Here is a 23,694-nt window from a genome sequence, read left to right as displayed (position 1 = left end):
AGAAGCTTTTCAGACTGATCCTGGTGATCTGGACTTTTCAGACCTAAGCCAATAACAGAAATGAACTGTTGGCTGTCAGGTGGAAATGGCATTTGTCCCTGCTACCCTGGTAAGGGCAACGTGGAAGGTGACATGTAAAATAAGACAGGAATCTCGAGGCTTTTGCCCTTGCGAAGGCAGCACAATTTTGCTATTAACAGGGATAGTGCCATGAAGGACGTTGAAGCAGTTCTTGAGGACAGGCAGCTATCACGTATCAGGTGCTGTAGGTGCACTGAGACAGTCTTGCATTTTCTGCATTTTCTCTAAACGGGTAGAGCAAAGACTGGAAATGAGTCTGGCAGTGGACCTGTTTTAGTTCTATGCTCAGGTCTCCCAGAATTGTTGACAGTGCTTTGCTGTGGCATGGAGGATTGGAAAATGACTTAAAAAACAGAAGAGAGGGTCCTAAATTGAAAAGAGATCAGCAGTTCAAAACTAAACCAGGAACTCCTCTGTTACGCTTTAGGAAATCATAGTGAGTGGCAAGACATGCTTTCTGAGCTGCACAGTTGCAATCCATATTTCCTCAGGCCTTTTCTTGGTACTGTAATATATGTACATATGTATTTTACAGAGCATGCAGAGCTATTCTCCATCTTTTCTCTGTTAGATGATTTTCACAGTTGGTGGTTCTTCTTTTCTAAGGCAGCTGGAGGAATATCAGGTCTGTGTCCTTTCTTGTCTGTATAACATTGCTCAAGCTTCTTGAGGTGCTGGATTTCCTTTATATAGGGCTATCAGAGAATTTAAAAATAATTTAAATAGATTTTCCTATTTCTTTGTTGCGCTTGATTTTTTCTACTGAACCCAAAATACCCTTCCCTTTCTAGCGAAGCTTGGAAGAGCACAAAAAATCGGCAGGCAGCAGGAGGGAAGAGGCAGTGGCCTCCCAGCAGACAGATGCACACGCACGCACGCAGCAGCCACGGTTCGTACTAGAGCAGAGGAGCATATTGCAGGCAACGGCAGGGAGCTTGAGGTCTGGCAGGGAAGCACATCGGCACTTTTGTGAGTGCAGTCACACAGAATCAAAAATGGTGTTTGGAAACAGCCACCTGCATTGTAGAGGACAAGGTCCTGTTGTAGGAACAGGAAGAAAATTCTGCTTCGTCACGAAGTGTTAGGAAGGTGAGGTTAAAATGCGTATGGGTTGCTCCCCTCGTACCAGGCTAATTGCCATTGACTCCCCAGTGACTGCAGGTACTAGCAAGCAGCCTGCCTTTCCTAAAGTTAAAAGAGAAATTTCTTAATGCTTGGCTTGTGGAACATTTTAGTTTCACAATTAGGCCTTTCAAAGCCAAGAGCACCATACAGTTCTGACTTTCAAAGCTCTATTATTTGATTTACTTTTTTTTTTTAATAAACAAAAAAGGAGGTTAATGTGTTGGTAACCTTCTCTGGCTTACTTTGAGGCACAGTTCTGGAGTTCTTCAGATGGATTACTGTGATACGGTTTGTGGGCAGCTAAGAAGGATTAAAAGTACTTACTCATCCTGCCGTGGATGAGTCTGCCACAGTCTCCCTGTGCAGAGATCAGTTACACCCGCTGAGGTATCTTCAGGCAAAAGAAACATTATTATGTGAACAAAACTCTGAATTCCTGCAATGAGGCCCCTGACAAGATCTCATTGCTTTCAGATGTGGTGAGCGTAGTTGCCAGGGTATCATATGCTGCTATTAGAGATAAAATTTGGCATTTCACAGTCTCAAGAGAAGACTGATGCTTTGTATGATAGTAAATAAAATGTAGTGTTCGGGGCTGCATCCTGTTTAGAAAATACTTTTTTAAAAATCAAAATTGTCATACCAGTGACCTTTTCAAGTTTGTGCTCAGTAAACTAGAGAGACATCTAGAAAAAGATGTGATTTATTTTAAAAAATGGTTATTAGACTATAGTTAAGATGGTTATGCACCTTGATTTCTTTTTGTCAAGTCTACATTGATATCCTTTCTGAGTGATGTTTATGACATGCTCTTACACAATTATCCCAGAGAAAGAAAAATTCAGGCTTATGTGGATGATAGGCAGAAGGCATATACTTCTGTAGCTCACTTCCCAGGAAGAAACTAGAACAATGCAGTATTAACATGACTCACGTTAAAGGGATATAAGGCTGGATAAGTGAAAGATTTTAACTAAGGTTTTGGATGAGGAGTGGTTACTCTGCATGTGATTCTGCTTAGGTCCCTTAGAGACCCCTTCTTGTTGTCGCACTATTTAAAACTTTTGTCAATGACCTTGAAAGAAAACAGGAAATCACAGCTTCCCCCTGGTATTTTCTAACTGTCTGGAGTTTTAATGATTAAAGTAAGAGGCCACCCAGTGATTTGGATTTCTTGTTAAGGTAGGCACAGACAAACGACATATTTCAGTATGTCTGTAAAGAAACATATCTAAGAACAGGATATGTGGTCTATGCTTAACTGTTTCCTGTAACAGTATCCTAGGAAACAATGACTTAAAAACTTTAGTCATTGTGGGTAGCTGAGACAAGCTCCCTGTAATGTAAAATGGCTGGAAGTGCTAATGATATTCTTGGCTCTACCAGCTGACACAGCGTAGCATCATTTAGTAACATAAATACATTACTCTTGTGTTTCTTAGATAAATCTTCCAGTATATCTTACCATCTTGTGTTTACAGATCAAGGCGGTTGTTCAGAGAAGAAATCTGAAAATGATTACAATCTGGGAAGCATAGTAAAACAGCTGTGAAGCATAGTCTTTATAGGGAAAGTTTAGGAAATTAATTCTTCACTGGCCTACTTGGGAAACTAGAGGTTTTTTAATCTATTGGTAAAATATAAGGCAAGATCCAGTGGCTTCAAGTTGAAACTGGAAATATTCAGTCTAAAAAAAAGAGAAGAAAATAAAAGTTTACAGGTACAGCGAAGAATGAGAGTAATGATTCGTTGGAACATTTTATCAGAGTTCTTTGGTACATTCTTCACTACTTCTAAAACAGGCTGTGATATTTTCTAAAGAGAAAGTTTTCCTAAAAGAAAGGCTTCAGTGCTGCTTCAAGGAAGTCTTGTAGGTTGTTTTATACAAGAAGTCAAACTGAGATCCCAGAAGTACAATTACAGTAATTTGATCTTTGAATACACATCAGGGTTCCAAAAAGAAGCAAGTGTTTGGTCACTTGATCTTTGTAATCTGCTGCTAGATTGCAGTATGCGGGCCTTTGAGACGTGTTCATTGGATTCGGCAACGCTTGCTCTTTAAACTGTGCCTAATCCTCTCTGATGATTTATACGTTAAGACTACTTTCTCAATTTTGCAACGTATGTATAGAAATTATTTTAAAAGAAAATGAGTTTAGTATTAGTAGAGTAATCTTCAAGTAAATTACAGATTGGCTTATATTCCAACCTTTGCAGTGATAGCGGTGTGTGTTTGAATGTTATTGTTAAAGAACTAAGCTCTCAGTTTCCATGCTGTATTCTCTAGTGAATATCAAGTGGAAAAAATCTCATTTTCAGCTGAGTGGAATATCAAATCATGTGCACTGTCCCGTCCCCTATTACTTACCACAACCACAACTACAAAATCTCTGGAAGAGCTGATATCACACCAAGCTTACTCATATTTATGACTTTGTTTTTGTATCTAGTGCTTTATCCTGTGTTTCAGTTTCTTCATCATGGTCTTCAACTTTTAGGTTGCAGACAAAATTTTTCAACTTACTAACAGAATTGCAGTGTTGAAGATTTCATGAGAAGTTTTTAGAAAGCTGCTGCTGGAAATCTTTAAGAACTGGTTAAATGAACCTCTCTGAGGAATGAAATATGTATTGTTGACCCTGGTTGGGACAGAGGAATGGAAACAGCCATTAATGAGGCCCTTTCTAGGTATCCGTGATAGAGTTTTAATTCCTCGTGTTCTTGTATGGTACAGTCAGGAAAATAAGAGGGGAAAGGAAAAGCTAAATTTCCATCTTAGACATAAATTAAATTTCCATCATAACAGGAGCTTAGCTAGAGTTTCATACCTGGAGTATGTTAAAGAATGGGAGGGAATCTTAAAATCACAAAAGCAGGTTGGTTGGAAGGGACCTCTGGAGTTCTCGAGTCTAACCTCCTGTTTCCAGCACGTTCGCTTAGGGCAGGTCGCCTGGGACCTTGCCCAGTGGAGTTCTGTGTGTTTCTAAGAACAGCGATCTTCCTGCTCTAAGAACGGCCTCTTCCTGCTCCTGTTGCAGTGTTTGTCCACCATCATGGTAATAGGTGTCTTCCCTTTATACCAAGTCAGAATTTCCCATGCTCTAACTTATGTCCGTTGCCTGCTGTCTTTCCACTGGGCACCTCGCAGAGGAGTGTCTCCTCTGCACTCCTCCTGTCAGTACTTTCAGACAGTAAGATATCTCCTTCAAATTTTCTTCTCTTTAGAGAACAAGCCTTCACGCATCATGCGCTTCAGCCCCATCACCTCGTTAGCCTTGCACTAGACTTGTTCCAGTAGGTCAGTGCCTTTTTTGTACTGGAGAGCCCAAAATTGGGCAGAGTACTTCAGATGACATCTCGTAACTGCTGAACACAGGAGGGAAGATGACTTTCCTCAGCCTGCTGGCTAAATGTCTGCTGATACAGCTGAGGATGCTGTTGGCCTCCCTGCAGGAGAACACTGCTCACTCCTGTTAAGCTTGTTCTGTACCAGGACTGCCAGGTTTTTCCTGCAAAGTTGCTTTCCAGCCAGACAGTCCCCAGGCTGTATCATTGCAATGAATTATTCTGTCCCAGGGACGGGACTTTGCATTTGCCTTAGTTGAACTTCATGAGACAACCATCAGCCCATTTTTCCACCCTAGATAAGTCCTCCTGAAAAGCAGCCTCGAGCATTTCAACCACTGCAGACAATTTGATGTCGGCTACAGGTGTGCTGAGAATGTGGTGCCCTCCTCTAACCTGTCAAGCCAGTCAGCATTTTGCAGAAGATAATCAGATTAGTTAGGAAAGAGTTATTTGGTAAATCCTTGCTGACCGTTCCCAGTCATCTCCTTCATGTGGTGGAAGTAGCTTCCAGGAGGGTTTGCCCCATAACCTTCTCGGGACTGAAGTTGGGGTTGACCAGCCTGTGGTTAGCTGACTGACCCTGCTTAAAGGCGAAAGAAGCCTTTACCCAAGCTGTGTTCCTAGGTTAACATCTTGCAAGGGTTTTAAAAGCGATAGGTACTTCGTGGATTGTAAACAGCACTTTGTTTACTGTCTAGTCCCATAAGCCATCGTTGTCTAGGACAGATGAGTCCATTGCCTTATTCTTAGAAAGGAATAACTTCTGTTCCTTAGAAAGGAATGACTTTCTAAGGAAGGGCACAACAAAGCAATTCAGCAGTTGCATTCTACTTCCTTGCACATTTGCAGAGCTCTGACCTATTGAAATTCACTATAAAATGGTTCTGTTCCAGTTTTGCCTGGAAAGTTTATAGATTTTCTGCACTCAGCATGTGAAAATATTTTTAGTCCCGAAATCCCCTTGAACTTAATAAACATCCAAAGCTCTGTCTGCCCATCTGTTTGAGCATTTTATGCTGCTGCCTAGTATGATAGTGCAGAAGCATCTCTTGAGTGTAATCAGCTACTAGTAATGACTTCCTATTTGGACTTGTTGGAGCTTATGGTTTTCTTCCAGTTTCAGAGGAAAAAAAGATTTTTATTTATTTTTTTATCTTTATGTTGGTTCACCAGATTTGCTTGTTGATGGCTTTAGGTCTTTTTATTTCATTTTGGCTTAGAGTTGTTAGTGGTACTGGATACTCATCGATGACCCTAGGCTGCGAAAGAGATGTGGGCTTTGGAGTTCAGCGCAACGATCAGCTTGTTTAATAAGTGCTCTTTCGCATATGGGGGCGAGGACAGAAGTTACACAATTAGAAATGCATCCTATAAATACAGGATGGCGTTTGAGAAGCTGAGAGAATGAGAAAGAAGAGCCTTGAAATGTGGCTGCAGTGGATCTGATTTTAGCTATTTCCTAATATTGCCCATAGTGTTGAAATTTCACTCTGAAAAAGGATGGAAAATGTTAGAAATGCTTTCAGAAATGAATAGGCGATGCGAGATAAACACTGGAAGCAACACAGATACTCCCAGCCTGCAATAACAGTATATATAGCTAATGTACTCTTCACGGCCAAGAGAAGGAATCTTACCATGACAAAGTTTGGAAGAGATTCATAGAAACTTTTGTAACTAACCCAGATTTCTTGACAGAAGTACCGAGGAGCTGCGTTTGGACCACGAGTAGGGCCGGCTGAGCGCTTGGCTGCAAGGAGCAGCCAACGTGTGGCGTAACAGGCAAGCTTGGCTGTTGCTAGCTGTAGAAAAAGTTTTACTGTGTCCTCTTCCCAACACGTTAGCTAGCTTTGACTTGAGGTCCAGGTTGTCTCTTTGTGGTGCTCCGTCTGTGCCATTTTTTGATCAAGCCAAATTTGGGAAATCGGTCTCCGACTATGGGAATATCTGAGATATTGCCTCTCTGCCATCTTTGTTCATGATCTGAATTCTTCCTGATTGCAATAAAGAAAATCCTTAGCTTTTCACGAAGAGCCAGTGGAGGAAGAGGGCAGACAAAAAGGAATTAATGCTTAAGGTTTTAATTGCTGTGTACATCTGTTGTTGCAAAAAGCATAAGCAAACTACATGGCTAATCTGTCGAATTGTTCAGTCACAGTGGTAGGCTGCAAACAAGACTCTGATGCTTCTCTGGACCGATTCTGGATGTTCTGGATATATGGGCATGATCTTTTGGAGCTTCAGCTGCAGGGGGACTTCTGCTCAGTGTCCAGTCTCTCATGCCTCCCATCTATACTTTTACATGTTACCATTTTTAAATCTCATAACCAGGTTTCCCATGCAGAAGTGGCTGAGAGAGTATCTGCCCCAGAAGCTCCTTCCTTGCCCTCAGAAGAACGTGGTTTAAAAAAATCTCGGCATGTATTTGGTTTAGATTTCAGCATAACAACAGTTAAGCAGCCACCCACAGCAGACTCAGAGGTGAATAAAGAAACATACAGAAGTGGGGAAAAAAAAAAAAAAAAGCAAATTAAATTCTATTCCAGGAGAGAGAAATAAATTTCGGTCTTATATATACTTTCTCTCCTCCACTCCTTTTTTTTTCTCCTTGAATTTATCTGGAGACTTTTCACCTTAAGCTGTAATCTAAGAACCACTTAAGCTTCAACTCTGCACATGAGTTCTAAATTGCTTATAGAAAACTGTTATAGACCCCTGAGTGAAAACTATTCATTTGATTTAATTCTACTTTTACATTGATTCAACTTAATTCGTTAAGGACTTTAAGTAAAGCTGAATGTATTCCTGGTGAGGTTAAAATTGAAACCAATGAGTTTATGTAGAGGTTTGCACAGGTTTAATTAAGTTTATTTTAAAGTATGTGGAATCAGCAGCAGAGTTGATGCTCAGGGCTCTAATCTCAACTATTTGAATGATTGCTAGGCTCTAGCACAGAGGGAAGCAGAACTAATGCACAGCTTTGTAAGTCAAATCAGAACCCCGAGGAGTGCCACAGGACAAGCTCTCAATTTGTGCTGTCTAGACTGGGTATTGAAATGAGTTCTGAGTGCAAGAAATGCCCCCCCCCCCCCCCCCAAAAAAAAAAAAAAAGTTCTGAAATACTTGCATTTTGAAAATGATGGTTTAAATCATGGCAGCAGCATGGGGAGGTATACTGGAAGGGAAGAAAGGGTGACTGATGAGATCTGCTCTTGAAAGCAAAGATTCCAGCTTGAAAGGAACCTCAGATTGCAAATCCCATTAACCTTAAATAGGGAAAACACTTCGACGGATGAAGCAGGGCAGTGTGTCATGGGGAGTGGTGCCAGCCCGGATCTTGAGAGCTGTCAGGATTGAATCTAAAATTCTTTCTGTCAGGCACTGCTAATAAAGTAAGGAGATCACGCTGATTGAGAGATAAGTATGGAACCTAGAGGTGACAAATATATTCAGACTGGCAACGCACCTGCGGTTTTAGCAGTCTGGTGTGTGCTCTGAGCAAGAGGGACGACAGCCGCCTGGATTCAGGTGTGAACCAAGTTCCACCAGCAACTCCCTTACTGAAACTCCCTTAAGAAACCCGTACTGAAATCACAGTTACTACAAATAAAAACTATAGTTTGCATAAATTATCTAGCCTGCCAGACTCAAGTTGTATTTTTAGCGTGCTGGTTTCAGGTAGCAGCTGTTGTCATACCAGGAGGGCTTTACCGGTGGGTGTACTGGTGTACCTTTGTCATTAAGCATACCTTACCCAGGCCTAGCTGTAAGGTGTTGTGCCTCTTTTATCATCATAATCCTGAGTGCAATTCTCAACATTGTTATCTGGAATATTTACACAAAGCTACCTCAGGGAAGGGTTGTCATAATCTGATGAAAGTGAAGGCATGGGAGACAGTGAGGAAGCATCTGGTGGACAACACGACTGGGAAAGTTCTGGCTCTGTCCTTGTGAAAGCAGCCCATCTCAGCTACCTTTACACAAACGTGGCTTTAGAAACAGGAGGAATTAAAAGGCCATGCAGTTGCAGACCTCGTTGGACATGGTGAGATAGCTCATGCGACCAGAACGGTGGGCTGGGAAGGTGAGGAGAGAGGGTTGTGCTCCATGCGAGGGAGCGCCTGGAGCTTTGCCTTGGAACGGGTGATGAGCCAGGTGGGAGCTGATGGGCAAGGTTCAAAGGGTAGACCAGCATGGATGACACTGGGAAGTTTTTGAGCTTTTTTCCCAACACCAAAATGAGAATAACCAACACATTCTTATGTCACAAGCGTGTTTGGGGACAGTTGACTCATAAAAGAAGATTAGGATGAATGCGTTGCACTGCAAGACAAAAGCTTAACTTCTGATTTTCTTTACACTGACTTAGTTCCTCTGAAAGCAGCCATTCCTAACCGTAACTTTGGCTTATGTTGTTGTGAGCAAGGAGTTGCTAACCATATATTTGAGTGATAGTTTTGTTGTCTGAGGCAGTTCGAGTACACCACACCTTTATTTGCGCAGATGTATGTTCAGATATGTGGACCATCAGGAGCATCCCTAGCAAAGCAGTAAGAGCAGTCAGCGAACGTGACCCCAGCAAAAAGCTGAAAGAGCTGGAGACGCCTAGTGAGGGAGAGCTGCGAGGTGAAGCACGTATTTTGAAATGCATGAACAGTTGCTGCAGAAAGCAGAGGAAAGCTCTTTTCTGTGTTTCTAGTGAGACGAACAAGAGTTGGTGACATTGATGCTTAAATCACAGCAAAGAAGATGCAGCACAAGTACTAGCTTTAACAGGAAGAAACACAATACACCTTTTTCTGCCTACCCAGTTACTTGTAGGAGAGTGATTGCGTGTTGAAAATCGGCAATTCTGTACTCTCATTCAGGCTCAGACAAGGGATTGTGGTCCGGTAGGTGCAACCCTGTCATGCTCGGTGCTGGCCTTCACAGTCTTAGACAGGTTTCCTCCATTAGACACTCTGATTCTCGTCCCACCTTTGCATGAAATGACCTTCTTGGTGTTTTTTTTGTTGTTGTTTTTTTACCAAATCAGATTTGACTGTGTGCATTAGTACAAGGGATGAGACTTCTTTCAGTACTGAGGAAAACCCAAGTATAAAAATACCTGCATAAAAGAAGCTCAGATTGAGTAGGTTACGCACTACCTGAATTACAGCCGGGCTCTCAGCCCCAGGGAGGACAACTTGCGTGGTTTCTCCTGTGCACGGTCTGTGAAACACAGTCTGTGGACGGTGAGCAGAGTGATGGCTGTTATCTCTGCTGCTTAAAATAAGGCCACACAACTCCAGGATCCCAGCATCGAACGTGGCACGTAGCTTTTGTGGCTCTGTTTCAGATATTGTAAATTCTCTCATCTTCTTTTCTCCACAGAGTCCCATGCTGGGAGGCTTTCTGGCCATCCCAGCTAGCAAAACAGTTATTATTTCATACCTGTTCTGTTTAAACTGTACTTGGCTTGAACACATTCAGCAGCTGATTCTGTCAGCTTGGGAGGTCTCCCAGTAAAAGATTGAAGATAGGGCAGGATGTTTTGGCGTCTGGCATTGGACTGGGGAGCATGCAGCCCGGCGTGCCTCTCTCCAGCTGTTCACTCTCCTGAGCTCTTTGAACCTTTCTGCTTTTATTCGTTTTGTTCTGAATATTTTCTCCTCACTACTTTTCCATTCCTGGAATGGAAGGAAGGATGTTGGGTTAGTGCCCTGCGTGCAGGAGGACGTGAGCACCCAGCCCTGAGACTGCAGAGCCCGAGGATTCTTCTCCATGGCCCCTGTTTTCCAGCGGTGCCTGAGCCCTCCTCTCACCTCTGAGGTTGGGCAGGTGATGTTTTCTGTCATCCTGGATGACTGGGAACGCCAGGTCTCTGGTGTAGGAGCTGCTTTCCTTGTAGGTGAGACTAGGATGCAGTCACCTGGGCTGTGCCACGCACATCATCTGAGCTCCGTCAGTAATTCCTGGGTGAGGTACGTTCAGATTTTAGAAAAACGGGCTTTTTAGATCTGAGAATTCCCCGTGATGGAACGTCCAGCATAACCCCAGTTAAGTTGTTCCAAATTGTTGATGACACGCACTGAAATGTAGGAAGGTAACTACCTGCCGCATCTGATTTTCTGTGGCCAGAGCCTCGGTCCTGGGAGTTCGTGGCCGTGGCATTGGGCGCTCAGCAGGGCTGCAGGCACAGCGCGAAGTTCTGGGCTGGCTCGAATTCTGCTCGTCCGATTCAGCAAAGCAAATATCCCGAGCCCCTCGGCTGCAGAATGTTTTGATGAACTGTGTATGGCCTTCCTTTTTCTGGGTTATCCTACAATATGTACATTTCTCTTAGTACTCGGTTTAAAAATGCAACATGCGTATTAAAAAAATAGGCTTGTGTTGATTGCTTAAGTTAATTAGTAAATGGCAAGGCTCTGCTTACTTGACCGCTCTGGTACCAACCATTACAAAAGAAAAGTCATCATTATAGTGTTCCTTACAGATTGTTTGAGTTAAATATGATATGACTAGCAAGTGAAGTGTTACTTGATTAAATACTCAAATGATTCATGTTTCCTTTCTGGTACCGATTGTGAAAATGCTATAGTGTTTTTTTTGTCTGGAAAAAAAAGTAAGTGGTTTTTAAACGTAATGGCTGACTTTTTAGAAGCAAATCCTTTGGTATTAAAGAATTATTTAGATTAAAAACAAAGCTAAAGTATCATTTATTTGAGGAAAAAAAAAGGCAGGGAAAATGACCTGTATAAGTACGAGCCAGGTGGCCTGCATTTGATCTCTGACAGTTGATTTTTGTTGTGTGGGGGGTTTTTTTTGTTCGTTTGTTTGTTGTTGTTTTTGTTTGTTTGTTTTTTGATTGGAGAGCCAGTTTCAAGAAAGATAATACAATATAACTCATGGCAGCTCATCTGGTTTTGTAAAAATAGGTCTTGGCAAGCAGAGTTCATATTTTGGAACGAGATTGGAGCTTTGGTTGATAAACTCACTGATGTCTTTTTAACCTAATATAATATGTTTGATTAATTAAATAAGATGTACTGACTGAAAAATGAGATTACTAGTATGAGTGAATGCTGGCTGTAGAAAACAGACTATATTTGCAGCACTACCATCCTCTTCTGGAGACATATCAAATGGGTGCCCAGCAGGAATTTACCAGTAGACCAATATTATTCAGTAATCTTCCCGTAGCAGTATTTTTTAGCACTAAGTTCAAATGTTCTTTAATGATGTATCCATGACATATGCTGGAGACAGAAGGTATCTTGTTTATCCAGAGCAATCTAGATGGCTTGCTGAACTGGTGCAGACAAACATAAAGCGAGCAAAACCGTGGCTGTACACCTGAGAATTAAAAATACAGGTTCTAGTTGCCGTATGGGGGATTGGATCCCTGCAAGCTGTAGTTTGAAGAAAAGAAAAAGTCATGCAAATTCTGGTGAGCAGCAAGCTGAATGAGACCATTGTGTGACGCTGTGGTGAAAGGGATAATTTGGTGGTAATGAAAAATGCCAGTCAGCATGGCTTCATGGAAAATATGCCTCTCCAGATAAACATAATATTGTTTCATGTTTGAGTTTACTTGAGTGGTGTCTATAAATATGTACAAGAAGAGAAGATTTCTCATACCAGAGGGCTTTTTACTTAGTAGGCAAAGATTTAATGAGATTTGCTGCCTGGAAAACATAACAAGCCTGATCAAACTAGGGAAAAAAAGTTACTATCGCCACTCAAAGACTTTATATAGATATCTCAGTGAGATGTGCTGGTTCGCCCAGTACCATTTGTGTAACCTCAGAAGAAATAGGAAAGAAAAACATGGTAAGAGGACCACTGCAGGTTTGACTTGCAGGGACTCCTTCCCACTTCAGAAATCTATGGGGTGAAGCATGTGTTGGATGAGGCGGTGTGATCCCTCAGTCCCTCGGTCCTACGAGCAGCTGGGGCAGTGTGGGGTGGCTTTGCTTCCTGGGGGTCTGGCTAGTGGTGGCCAGGCTCCTTGCGGAAGGGAGGCTGGGCCACCGCTGGGTGGCTTTGCCTCGGTGGGCTGCAGGGAAGGGGCACACTTACCTTTTCAGTTCCAGACAATGCCCAGAATAAGCTCTAAATTTATCTATAGAACACGTTTTCCGAATCTGTTTGTCTCTAGAAGCGTGTTTGATTTTCCTATGTAAAACTTAGCTTTGAGTCATAGTTTTTGGTAAGTGATGTATTTCGTAACAGTTGTGATATGGAGAGCCCTGCATATGTACAGTTCTGCTGGAAGGTGTAATGAACAGATGTTTCTAAATGTGACTGGCAAGTGTGTTCAAGGAAACGATCTTAAAATAAAAGAAATGTCAGTCTTAGAATGCAAGCGGTCATGTTGCTTTAGGCTACGAAGATTTTTTTCCCTTCTCTCTGTTGATCACTTACAGGCCCTTTTTCTTGGGAGAAAAAAGGATGTTTTTATTTATTCACTCACGTATTTTGTCCTTTTCTTTCCCTAGTTACCCAGTGGGCGACTTTTCCATGCTGCAGCTGTTATCTCAGATGCTATGTACATCTTTGGCGGGACGGTGGACAACAACATTAGAAGTGGAGAAATGTACAGGTTCCAGGTAAATGTACAGGTTGCAGGTAACTCACTGGTAAACAGACCGAATGTTCACATCGTTTCTGCGTGAGTCCTGCTTCCATCTCCCGACACAGAGGAGTCTCTGGTTTGGCTCACTGCGAGCTTCTTGGCTCCCCTTTCACATCCTTCCTACAGGAAGCCTTTGCATTTTCAGATCAGCTGTCAAAAATTAAGGTGTATCTCTAAAATCTTCTGAACAGACTTTTTGGTAAGGCTAAGCTCTCCAGTGCCTTCTAAAGTCTTAGGTCATGACAACTTATTCTGACAAATAGTGAGTATCAGAGAGGATTTGTGAGGATGTTTCTGAAAATTGACTGCTGTTCTCCACATACTGCCTGGTTCAGGGTTCTTAAGTCGGAACATTCGGTATTGAAGTTTTGTCTTGTTACAGCAGACCCCAGTGAATGTGGGAATTTAAAACTTTTCATTTTGCAATACTCACACCAGATCAATGCCCCCCACCAATAGAAAGTTTATTTTTTTTTGCGTAGGACTCAGACAAGTTCTGGAAGCAGGTGAGACTCCTAGCCCCCCAAATCCAGAAATCTGCAAACCACGATGAGACACATTTCTTGTAAGCTACCCTGTTACCTTTCATTGCTCTCAGCCTAGAGGAAGCCTTTGCATGTGGTTTGCTTGATATTTTGTAGCCTTATATACTGTGTTGAGGTCAAGTTAGTAAGAAAATACAGTGGTAGTAAGCATCCACAGTCTTTCTGGATATATTTAATTGAAAGAGACAAAAATGTATTTTGTGGTGTTTTTGTTTTTTAGTTTTCCTGTTACCCAAAATGCACTCTACATGAAGATTACGGAAGGCTATGGGAAAACAGGCAGTTCAGTGACTTGGAGTTTGTTTTGGGAGAGGTGAGTAGATTTTAGTGAAAATGGTATTGGATTTGACAGGAAGAGGGGGTCCCAAGAGGGGTGTGACTGTGTGTGTAGCATGTTTGCTGGGAAAAAGCAAATTGTGCAATGATTGTGCCAAAATCTCTGGTGATGTAGTTTTTAAGAGCAGTGTCGCTGGTGTAAGTGATGTCTTTCTGGTTTAGTAAATCGCACTAATCTAGGTAAATTTATAACACTGCAAAGGAGAAGAAACCTTTAAACTAAGAAAACCCTTGGGTCACTGAGACATAACTTGAATTTATCAGAGCACGTTACATGTAATTGCAGTCTGAAAGTGATACTAACGACCTCTGTACTCTGAGGTCACAACTATTCCCTGGAAAGAGCAAGGCAGTTGTTTGCAGATCCAGATATCGCTTCAGGAGTCATTTTTAATTACTGAAATAAAATAGAATGAGAAAAAGCTGCACAGAGGAAGGTTGTTCATTCTCTAGTAATGAAAACAATTATTAAATTGTAAAAAGAATGTGTTTTTCAAAGAAAAACTTGAGAAATCTGAACTCATCTGCATTATTTTTTTTGGTAAAAAGTTATAAAAGACTTTACAGAGATCAGATACTCTGAAGAACAGTTTAAATAGATTATGAAGAACAATAGCAAACAAGCATACCGTTGTTTTGAAAAGAAAAATTTAAAGTGAAATCAGATGTAATGATAAGAAGAAAGGTCCATGTCACTGAAACTATACAACAGCTTCCACTCAGTCAATGTAACAAAGACTCTTTCCAAGCGGTGTTTGCCATTGCTTAGCCTTTAGGGAATGTAGGTGTTGAATTTCATCTGGATGTGAAGAGCAGATGCAGGGTTGTCTTTCATTCTAACCTAAACTAAATGTATGGTAACCTGGAGTACAGCCCAGGTTTCTGCTACTGCTGCCATCTGCCACCACCATGGGATTTGGGAATTAAAGTTTAATGTGTGTTCTTCCTCTCCCTTTGGCAGAAGGAAGAACGGGTCCGAGGACATACTGCAATTGTTACAGCTCGCTGCAAGTGGTTGAAAAAGAAAATCATACAGGCGAGGGAGAGGTTGAAACAAGTGAGTATTTCAGAACAGTCGTCTTGTGGCGAGGTAGTACTTATTCCGCCCAATTTTGGAAATAAGGTTATTAGGAAAAAAATAATGCCTGCTGAGACAGATGTAGGAGCAAAGCAGCATCTGATGCTAAGGTGCTGTTGGGCCAGTAAAATAAAGAGGATAATTAGTATTAACGTAGGCTACTGGATGTGCTTCAGGGTAGGCAAGGAGCATAACATGGAGTAGCCAAAGTTAATCCAGTTATCTGGATTTGGTGCTGTGGTTCCTGGGAGCTCTCCTAGCTAAGATCTTATCTTGTGGGATGTGCCTAAGGAGACACACATACCCCTCATTCTGGGGTGGGTAAAGGTTGCATGGAATTGGAGATGGCCTACAAGATTAGACAGATTAGAGGGATGGCAGGATTAAGGTTTTGAGTGTGGCTCTGTTTCTTTTACCTTACTGCTTTGTGATTTTTCTGGAGTCGGTCTGGTGTGTATGGGGCATTGTCTGTTAATGTTACTTACAACTTCTCAGCAGAAAACTTTTTGTTGTTCTTGAGCAACTGGTAGCACACTACCTACAATAAGACATGGATGCCTCATTGCCCCTTTGTTAATTGCTTAGCCACCCCACAGCCCTTCATTTTCAATGGAAAAGGTAGTCACAGTGAAACTTAAAAGTAAGAGACTGGCTTAAAATACTCTTGTGCAGCACTTGAGCTCTGACTTTGCAAGGCAGGGATCTGAGGAACTTGGTCCTGCATCTTCCTTCTTCCTTTGCAAGGAGAGATGCTGTTCCTGCTCGGGGCAGGTGTGAGCTCAGTGCAATTCATTCCGTTTTTCCGAGGTCCTGCTTTTGAGCTTTATCCAGGAGCTCACATTTGTTCTCATCTGTGTTTGTCACGTGGCATGGAACAAACAGTAAGTCCCTGATGTGTATGAATTAATTTATATCTTGGAGATAATCTTGAAGATAATGAGGTCTTGAGTCTTGAAAATTATGCAGTGATGAGAAAAATCTTTCCTTTGGTTCGCTAGTAAAGTGTGCTGGCTGACACAGTACCGTTGCCATGTTTCAGTGTTTTTTCTGTCTTATTAGAAATCAAAGCAAGATATTGAAGACGAGGGACATCCAACGTGTCAGAAGGATGGGATTGGTGGGAATGTCAAATTGTGTCGCCTGCAGCCACTGCTGGAAGTGCCCATCCGAGAGGCTGAAGCGCAGCCCTTCGAGGTGCTCATGCAGTTTCTGTATACGGACAAAATAAAATACCCTCGCAAAGGTAGGACAGCAGGATAAGAACAAGATGCTAGCAACTGAGGAGCGAACATTCATTTTGATATGGAGCAGAATCAAGTATTTGTGGATAAAACGAAAGCACTTAATGACCTACCTGAGCTAAAAAGTTATATATATATTGCAAATTTCTATCAAAGCATGCTAACCAGTGCTTCTGTTTTTTCCTGATTATCTTCAAACATCAAGGAAAGTTTGGTTAGTGATCTTTCCAAAAGATGGAAGAAAAAAAAAAACAAAAAAACAAATTCATGGTGTTTTGAACATTACCACAAGCTGTCTGGGAGGACCATGCATCCTGTGGTTATTTCCTTTCTCTGCTGTTGTTTTGGCTCATTGCAAACTGAGGGTGCACTGAAAAGCAGAGCAAGCCAATACCTATCATTTCTTCAAAATGCCGACCCAAAGGAATGCCTCAAGAAGCCCATTAGATGCATTCTTTGAAGATCACTGAGTTATAAGCAGTTGGAGGCCAGGAAGTAATAGCCAGAGATCTCAGCTTCAGCACAGCAAGTCTAACTCACGGCCTTGTTTTAGTGATGAGGTCTGTTGGGAGGTGGCACAGTTCCCAGAGGAAACTCCAGCTGGAGGGGCTAGGGAAACTGCAGCCACGTGGCACAGTCATTTAAACTGAGGTGCATCTACCCTAACACTGGAGCTTTGCTTCAGCTTCAATCCACTCTGGAAAGGGTAATTCTCAGTAAAATATTAATTTGTATGCAATTGTCCCAAAGGTTTCCCTGCAGAGCCTAATTAATGGGGATGAGGGAACCTTCTCACTGGCTTCTGCTGACATTGCCAGATCCTGCTCTCAGCTGGTTCACTAATCCTCAGTACGCTCATCGCAGGACAGAACCAGACCAAACAAGGGATTATCACACTGAACTTTTCCCTTTGTTACAGGCTAGGCAGCCTCTTGCCCTTCTCCCCAGCCTATCACATGTTCTCCCTGGTGCTTACCTTTCTGCAGTGTTACCGGTCTGCTGGGATCCTCCAATGGTCCTGTCCTGACTTACATATTCCTAGTTGCTCCCCATAGTTCAGAGGTTAGTGCCTTGGGGGATCGCTTCGGAGGCTGAGCTAATCACGCTTGGCACGCCTATCAAATGGGATTTTCCTTATTAGACACTGGGAAGCCAAATAACATGCAAGAAGGCTTTTCTCTATCAAAAAGTAGTTACAGCAGATGGCCTGAGATCCCCTGTGAGGAAGGCAAAGGCTGTGGAGGATTATTCCTGGAGGTGGTTTCTCAGCGGCCCCGTTGCAGTGGTCAGCTTGGGTCCCTGCTGCCCCTCTGCCTTCAGCCCTCTCTTCTAGAGCAACCTCAGATCTGTACGTGCATAAATACAGCGTGCCGTGGTAAGGGCCTGTTGAAATCAGGGAACTGATTGCTAACACTGCATAAATACCAAGGACTTCAACAGAACTGTCAGTAACTGAACACTTCGGAAAAACTGACTGCTAGTTTAGGAGCTTGGCAGCGTGTTTAGAGACTTTTGAGGGTCTTGAAAAATTGTGCTCCCGATTGTCACAAAATCCTTGTCCAAAAAATCTTTCAGGGTGGCTGTTTCATGCCTCCATTTTGAAAGACCACTCATTTCTTTTTTTAGTACCAATTTCTGATTTAGTCTAAGCAGCAATGGAATTTTTCTCTCTGTAAAAATACTTCACCAATCGCTGCCTGTTCTGCTGTTTTGAATGCTCAGGTTGATGCAAAAGAAATGCTTTGAGAAAGGTGTCTCTTTTTGTTTTGTGAACTCTCTAGAGTTATGAAAGGGCGTTTTATCTGTTGTGATTTCAGGTCATGTGCAGGACGTGCTACTTATTATGGATGTGTACAAACTAGCCTTAAACTTCAAGCTCTCTCGACTGGAACAGCTCTGCCTTCAGTATATTGAAGCATCTGTAGATCTGCAGAATGTGCTCATTGTGTGTGAAAATGCTAACAAGCTTCAGCTGGATCAACTAAAGGTAATCACATTTTGCATACAAAGTAACTGATAAGAAATTAAAAAAAAATCTTGATGTAATTAATGTTTTGCAAAACCTGTCAGCTTTGCAAATTCTGTTCTTCCCTATAATTACAGTTGCTTGGGTATATGCTAGTGTGGATTGTACTGCAGGAGCTCGTGACAATTACGTAGGTTTTTTCAATAAGTGTCTGATATTTTTACATATCTGTCCTGTAGGATAAACAGGGCAGGGTGACTTTGGCTCATTTCACTTCACTCTCCCTGCAGCAAGATGGAACCAGTGCATTTTCTGGCCCCACTGTTTAATGCAGAGCCTGCTAACAGGTTCTTTCACCTGGTTTGATGAAAAACTAAACACAGCTCTCACGCTTTTATCTGGAAAACATTCTTCTGAAAAGCAATGTATTTTATGGGCAATTTAATTACTTAATAAATTAATAATTAATTAAATAAATTAATAAATTAGTGTGGGCAATTCCCCACCTCCATCTAGTGGGACCAAGGGCTTTTAGGCACTTGCTGAAACACATGGCAGAGTTGATACCCCAAGGCTTCAGACCATGCTTTTGCTGTGATGGTCTGGTTCTCACCAAAAGTGGCCAGAGCCAATCCTGCTTAAAGCTGCAAAGAAGTTCCTCCACTGAAGTCCAAGGGTCAGTGCAAGATCATGCAGTGCCGATTTGGACAGCCTGTGCCCATCACTTGGCCATAAAGCTGACCATTACAACTGGAGTGGGGCTAGACAAGCCAGAATGCATCCGGACTTCCTCAGGCACTCTTTTTGCACTGGATTTGGGCAAAGGAAAGGCATCCAGGAGAACAGCAGCAGAGTCAGCAGCAGTTATGTAGATGCTGGCACAGCCTTTGGTGCATAGGACCGTGGTGCCATCAGGTGCCCAGAAGCTCAAGAACTGAGTATCTCAGCATCGGTGGACCCGGTGCCAATAACGTCAGATCAGCAAGCTACCTCCACCTGCCTTAGCTAGCAGCAGGGTGGCAGGGGCTCTTCCACATCGCTCCACTTTGTCAGGATCATCTTGAATTGGCATCCTGTCTTCTCAAGCGCTTGTTATTCCTCATGGCTAGCTGCCATCTGCAGAAGGCTGCTCTTTCTGGCACCCTAGTCATTATTTAAAACATTTTACAGATGGGTCCTAGACAGATCCCTGTAGATTCCAGCTGAAATAACATGGCAAAAACTGGAAATTACTAATTACTCTTTGGCTTAATTTTGTGCTCACCGTATGGTGAGCTGGTGTAGATTATATTTTTTGCTTATGAAAATATCCTGAGGGAAAGCGTTGGTTCACACTGGCAAATGGAGTACCATTTTTTTTTTTGTCCCTTTAACTGTTCAGCATTAGGTCTGGTTCATTTGTCTTCTTTCTACCACATTGACTTTTTTCTAGCAAGTTTGACATACAAGAGCTTGCAAGATCTCTTTCAGACTTTGCAACCTTTATAGAAAAGGTTAAGACAAAATCTACACAATTTCCTAAGGAAATCCTTCAAGCTATTTGCACCTCTTTGTAATTCTTAATACTGGATAGTATTAAGAGTTAAGATCTCTTCAGTCTTCTAATTAAATTTTGGTATCTAATTGTATAATGTATTATTATGAAATAGCAACCAACCTTAGTTAGCTTCATGAGGTTTTTGGCATCTCCCGAGATTCCTGTTTTAGAAATCTTCAGAGCAGCTGGATGGGATTCAATTAATCTTCCCCTCATTATTTCTTAGTCAGGTTTTTCTAGATACTTAGAATTGTCCCAGATTTTGTCTCTAAATGGGAGCCTAGATGGTCACTTAGTGAGGAAGAGATTTGATAGTTGCAGCTGCAGGATCCATGTGGAGGCTTGTAAGAAAAAGATGGCTGTTTACCAGTGTAACATTTCTGTGATGCTGTAGGATGTCTTAATGCAAAAAACAGTAATTTTTTTTTTTTTAAAGGAACATTGCCTGAACTTTGTGGTGAAAGAATCACATTTTAATCAGGTAATAATGATGAAGGAGTTTGAACATCTTTCTTCATCCCTCATAGTGGAGATTGTACGGAGAAAGCAGCAACCTCCTGTTCGAACACATTCCGATCAGCCACTTGACATTGGTAACTTTTATACCTTATAAAATTATTAGCTGTGGTGTTTTTGAGTTGCTAGCAGTTTGTTTAATCTAGGAAATGGCCTGGGAGTAGACCACTGACTCTTCAGTTGGTGTAACTATATTAGGCTGTCTCCCAGACTAAGACAGGACATGCCAGTTCTTTCTCCATTGGGCTTCAATCAGAACATTATCCCCGTTAAAATACATGGGAGGTTATATTAAATTTAGTCCTGTTCTCCTTGCGTTAACATATCCTGATTCTGTGCAGAGAGAGAAGAGGCAGAAGGATTGGAAAGATATAAAAAAACGATTCAAAGAAAAGGCAGTAGACCTTCAGTTTAAGTGGAGTAGAAGGTAACCGAGCTGAGTGGAGGCATTGGCCTCTCACAGGTTTATGCCAAAGAAGAAGCAGGAGTGAGGAAGAGGATTTTGGGACTAAGCCAGTGATGATTTTACCATGAGAGACAAAGAGAGAAAGAAAGCATGGAAAAATTAACCAAGAAAAAAAGAGTTAGTGGAAGACAAGAAGAGCAGAAGCTTGCTGTCACCAGTTTGAAAGCAGAGTTGCTGGGTATGTTTCTGGGATGGGCAGCAGGTAAGGGCTTGTGGTAGGGAAGGATGAAACTCATTTTGCTCCAAGATGATGTGGAAGGGCCTGCGTTCTGCTCACCCCAAGGGTCCCAAAGGAAAGAGGGCCTGGAGCTATGACTTGGCCATATGTTAGTTTGACAGCACCTGGTCAGCTGGAACTATCATGTTTTTAACTATTTCACTGTGTTGACTTTCAGGAACTTCTTTAATTCAGGACATGAAGGCTTACCTTGAAGGAGCTGGGATTGAATTCTGTGATATCATCCTCCTCTTGGATGGCCACCCACGGCCAGCCCACAAAGCAATCCTAGCAGCCCGTTCCAGGTGAGTGAGTCACTGTTCATTAAAACTATAAAAAATATTGTATGCGTAAAACTCAGTGCTGTGCAGTCTGTGGGTCAGCTTGCTTTTTGTATAAGACAGGGAGGAACTTTGTATCCACATCAAGTATAAGACGTAGCTTTGCTCAAGAAGTGTAATAAGCCTTTAAGCAACAGTGATTAAATATTTTTCAATTTGATACCCAGCAGGGGAAGATAGAAGGAAATTAAAATTGTAGAGACTCTCTAGAGAATGTGTAAGAAGCTGCACTGCAGGACAAAGAATCTTTAAAATCACGAGAAGGAAAAATGGTGTAAAGCATAAGGCTGTTTTAGTGAAGTGGAAAGCAACAGATGTCCAGTGAGCTCAGAAAGAGTTCTGATGGTGAACATCCATTTGAATCATGTGAAACTTGAATCTCTTTCTCACCTGCTGATATTTAAGACTGGGTATGAATAAGCATAGAAAAAAAAATGGTGCATAACAGAGACTAGATTGTTCCTATACTTTGCTGCAGAGGCAAGTAGTTCACCCTTCTGAAGATGCATTCTGTTCTCCCTCCGCATTGTTTCGAAGAAGTGGGTTTGTCCCTTCCTTGTGTGTTCTGTGTAACTTCACCTTTATGTCCTGCAAGACAGTAGGTGTTCACATCAAATTTCTACTTCAAATACTGCCGCAAGTTTTTTCCAGTCCCAGTAATAATATTCAGTATTAGTTACCGTAGTATGTTACCAGCAACATTTCACAACTCTTTAAAAGAAACCCTGATGCATGAGTGGCAGTTACAGCCTGGAGATAGCAAGGAAATCCATAATGCTTTAAGCTTTCTGCTGGGTTTTATGCAAATTAGACAAAAATCAAAGGACTGTGTGTCCTAATTTTCAAGAAACAGACAAATTCAGGTAGTGTTGATGGAAATGATGGGGATTATGTTTGGAGTACTCTTACAGGCAGACATATATGAAACAACGATTTAGCAATGTTTTTGCCCAGGTTATCACCTGCATTTACTTCTTTGGAACCTGCAGTGCTTCATAACTGCCTTTGAACAGTAGTGAGTTAAACTGCCTGTCTGCAGAATGTGTTACATTAGTCTTACTTCCTTTTCCAGTTACTTTGAAGCCATGTTCCGTTCCTTCATGCCAGAAGATGGGCAAGTGAATATTTCTATAGGTGAAATGGTTCCCAGCAAACAAGCATTTGAATCTATGCTTAGATATATTTATTATGGAGAAGTAAACATGCCTCCTGAAGACTCCCTGTATCCTTAAATCTGAAGTAGTTACGTATCTGTCTAAAGTGCATGTACAGTGCCTCAGCTCTGCATTGCCAGGCTCAGGATGAGGATTGTCAGGGCTGCATTAGCAGCGGGAACACCATTTTAACTTCTGTCATTGCATTTGCGTTTACAATCAGTGCTGTTACCTCTGCTTTACCTTTTTTTTTTCCTTAATGGGATTAACAGCTACCTCTTTGCTGCACCTTACTATTACGGCTTCTCCAACAACAGACTGCAAGCGTACTGTAAGCAGAACCTAGAAATGAATGTTACAGTGGAGAACGTACTCCAGGTAATTGTCCCCAACTAACTTTAATGGTACAAGAGTGCCAAAGAGCCTGGTCTCGTGGGCCTAGGATTTATTCTTTTTTTGAAAAAAAAAAAATTTACTTGAAGCTGTAGGCTGTAAAGGTGTGTACCTTTTAAGATAAAGCTACTGTAGGATTTTGTAGGGAAGAGTTGAATGCATTGGAATAAGGGCCATGTTTGTGTAGGAAAGCGTGCGAAATATAAGATCAGAATACACTGCAGGACTATAAACAGCTTGTCTTCTTCATAACGTGCTTGCCTGCTGCCTGTCCACGCTGCAGGTGATTCAAGTGTGCGAGCGTGTTAACGGGACCCTGTGCCAGTATGGTCATCTGACACGGTAGACATGAGGTAGTTTCTTGCAGGAATCGCTGTCGGTTCATTCACGTCCCTTGTTGTGGGTTTGGTACCCCCAGTGCCAGGTTCACTGAGTCATTTCCCAAGTGGCATCCCCTGAGACTGCGCAGCCCCTCCTGAGGACAGCGGCCCTGAACGACTGACGTGAATGCAGGAACGCAGCCTCCAGCAGCTTTGTTTCCTTGTCTGCTCCTGGGGTCATTAGTGCTGAAGTGTTAGGAGGTATTGCTCGACTGGCCACCAGGGTGTTCCTTTTGAGCTCCTCATCCCACAGAGCTTCTAAAGGGCTTTTTACGATGTACTGTAGGCTCAGCAGCCATCTCCAAATCCTTTTTTCAGTAGACACTTGTACTGGAGCAAACGGTGGTGTGCAG

The 23,694-nt window shown here is 42.1% G+C and overlaps 1 protein-coding gene across 1 annotated transcript in view; it reads left to right on the top strand.

The window, feature by feature from the left end:
- Positions 1-23,694, top strand: part of LZTR1 (leucine zipper like transcription regulator 1) — a 37,989-nt gene that overhangs the window by 10,397 nt on the left and 3,898 nt on the right. The window contains exons 10-18 of the mRNA XM_050715351.1: positions 13,035-13,145; positions 13,937-14,029; positions 15,014-15,109; positions 16,190-16,373; positions 18,189-18,358; positions 20,311-20,467; positions 21,252-21,378; positions 22,487-22,636; positions 22,841-22,946. Of these exons, the coding sequence (XP_050571308.1) occupies positions 13,035-13,145; positions 13,937-14,029; positions 15,014-15,109; positions 16,190-16,373; positions 18,189-18,358; positions 20,311-20,467; positions 21,252-21,378; positions 22,487-22,636; positions 22,841-22,946 (1,194 nt within the window). The remainder of the gene's footprint in view (positions 1-13,034; positions 13,146-13,936; positions 14,030-15,013; positions 15,110-16,189; positions 16,374-18,188; positions 18,359-20,310; positions 20,468-21,251; positions 21,379-22,486; positions 22,637-22,840; positions 22,947-23,694) is intronic.

This window comes from Cygnus atratus, chromosome 24 (genome assembly GCF_013377495.2).
Source record: "Cygnus atratus isolate AKBS03 ecotype Queensland, Australia chromosome 24, CAtr_DNAZoo_HiC_assembly, whole genome shotgun sequence".
Lineage (NCBI taxonomy): Eukaryota > Metazoa > Chordata > Aves > Anseriformes > Anatidae > Cygnus > Cygnus atratus.
The sequence above is the reverse complement of the archived record's forward strand: the minus strand, read 5'-3'. Positions and strand labels throughout refer to the sequence as shown.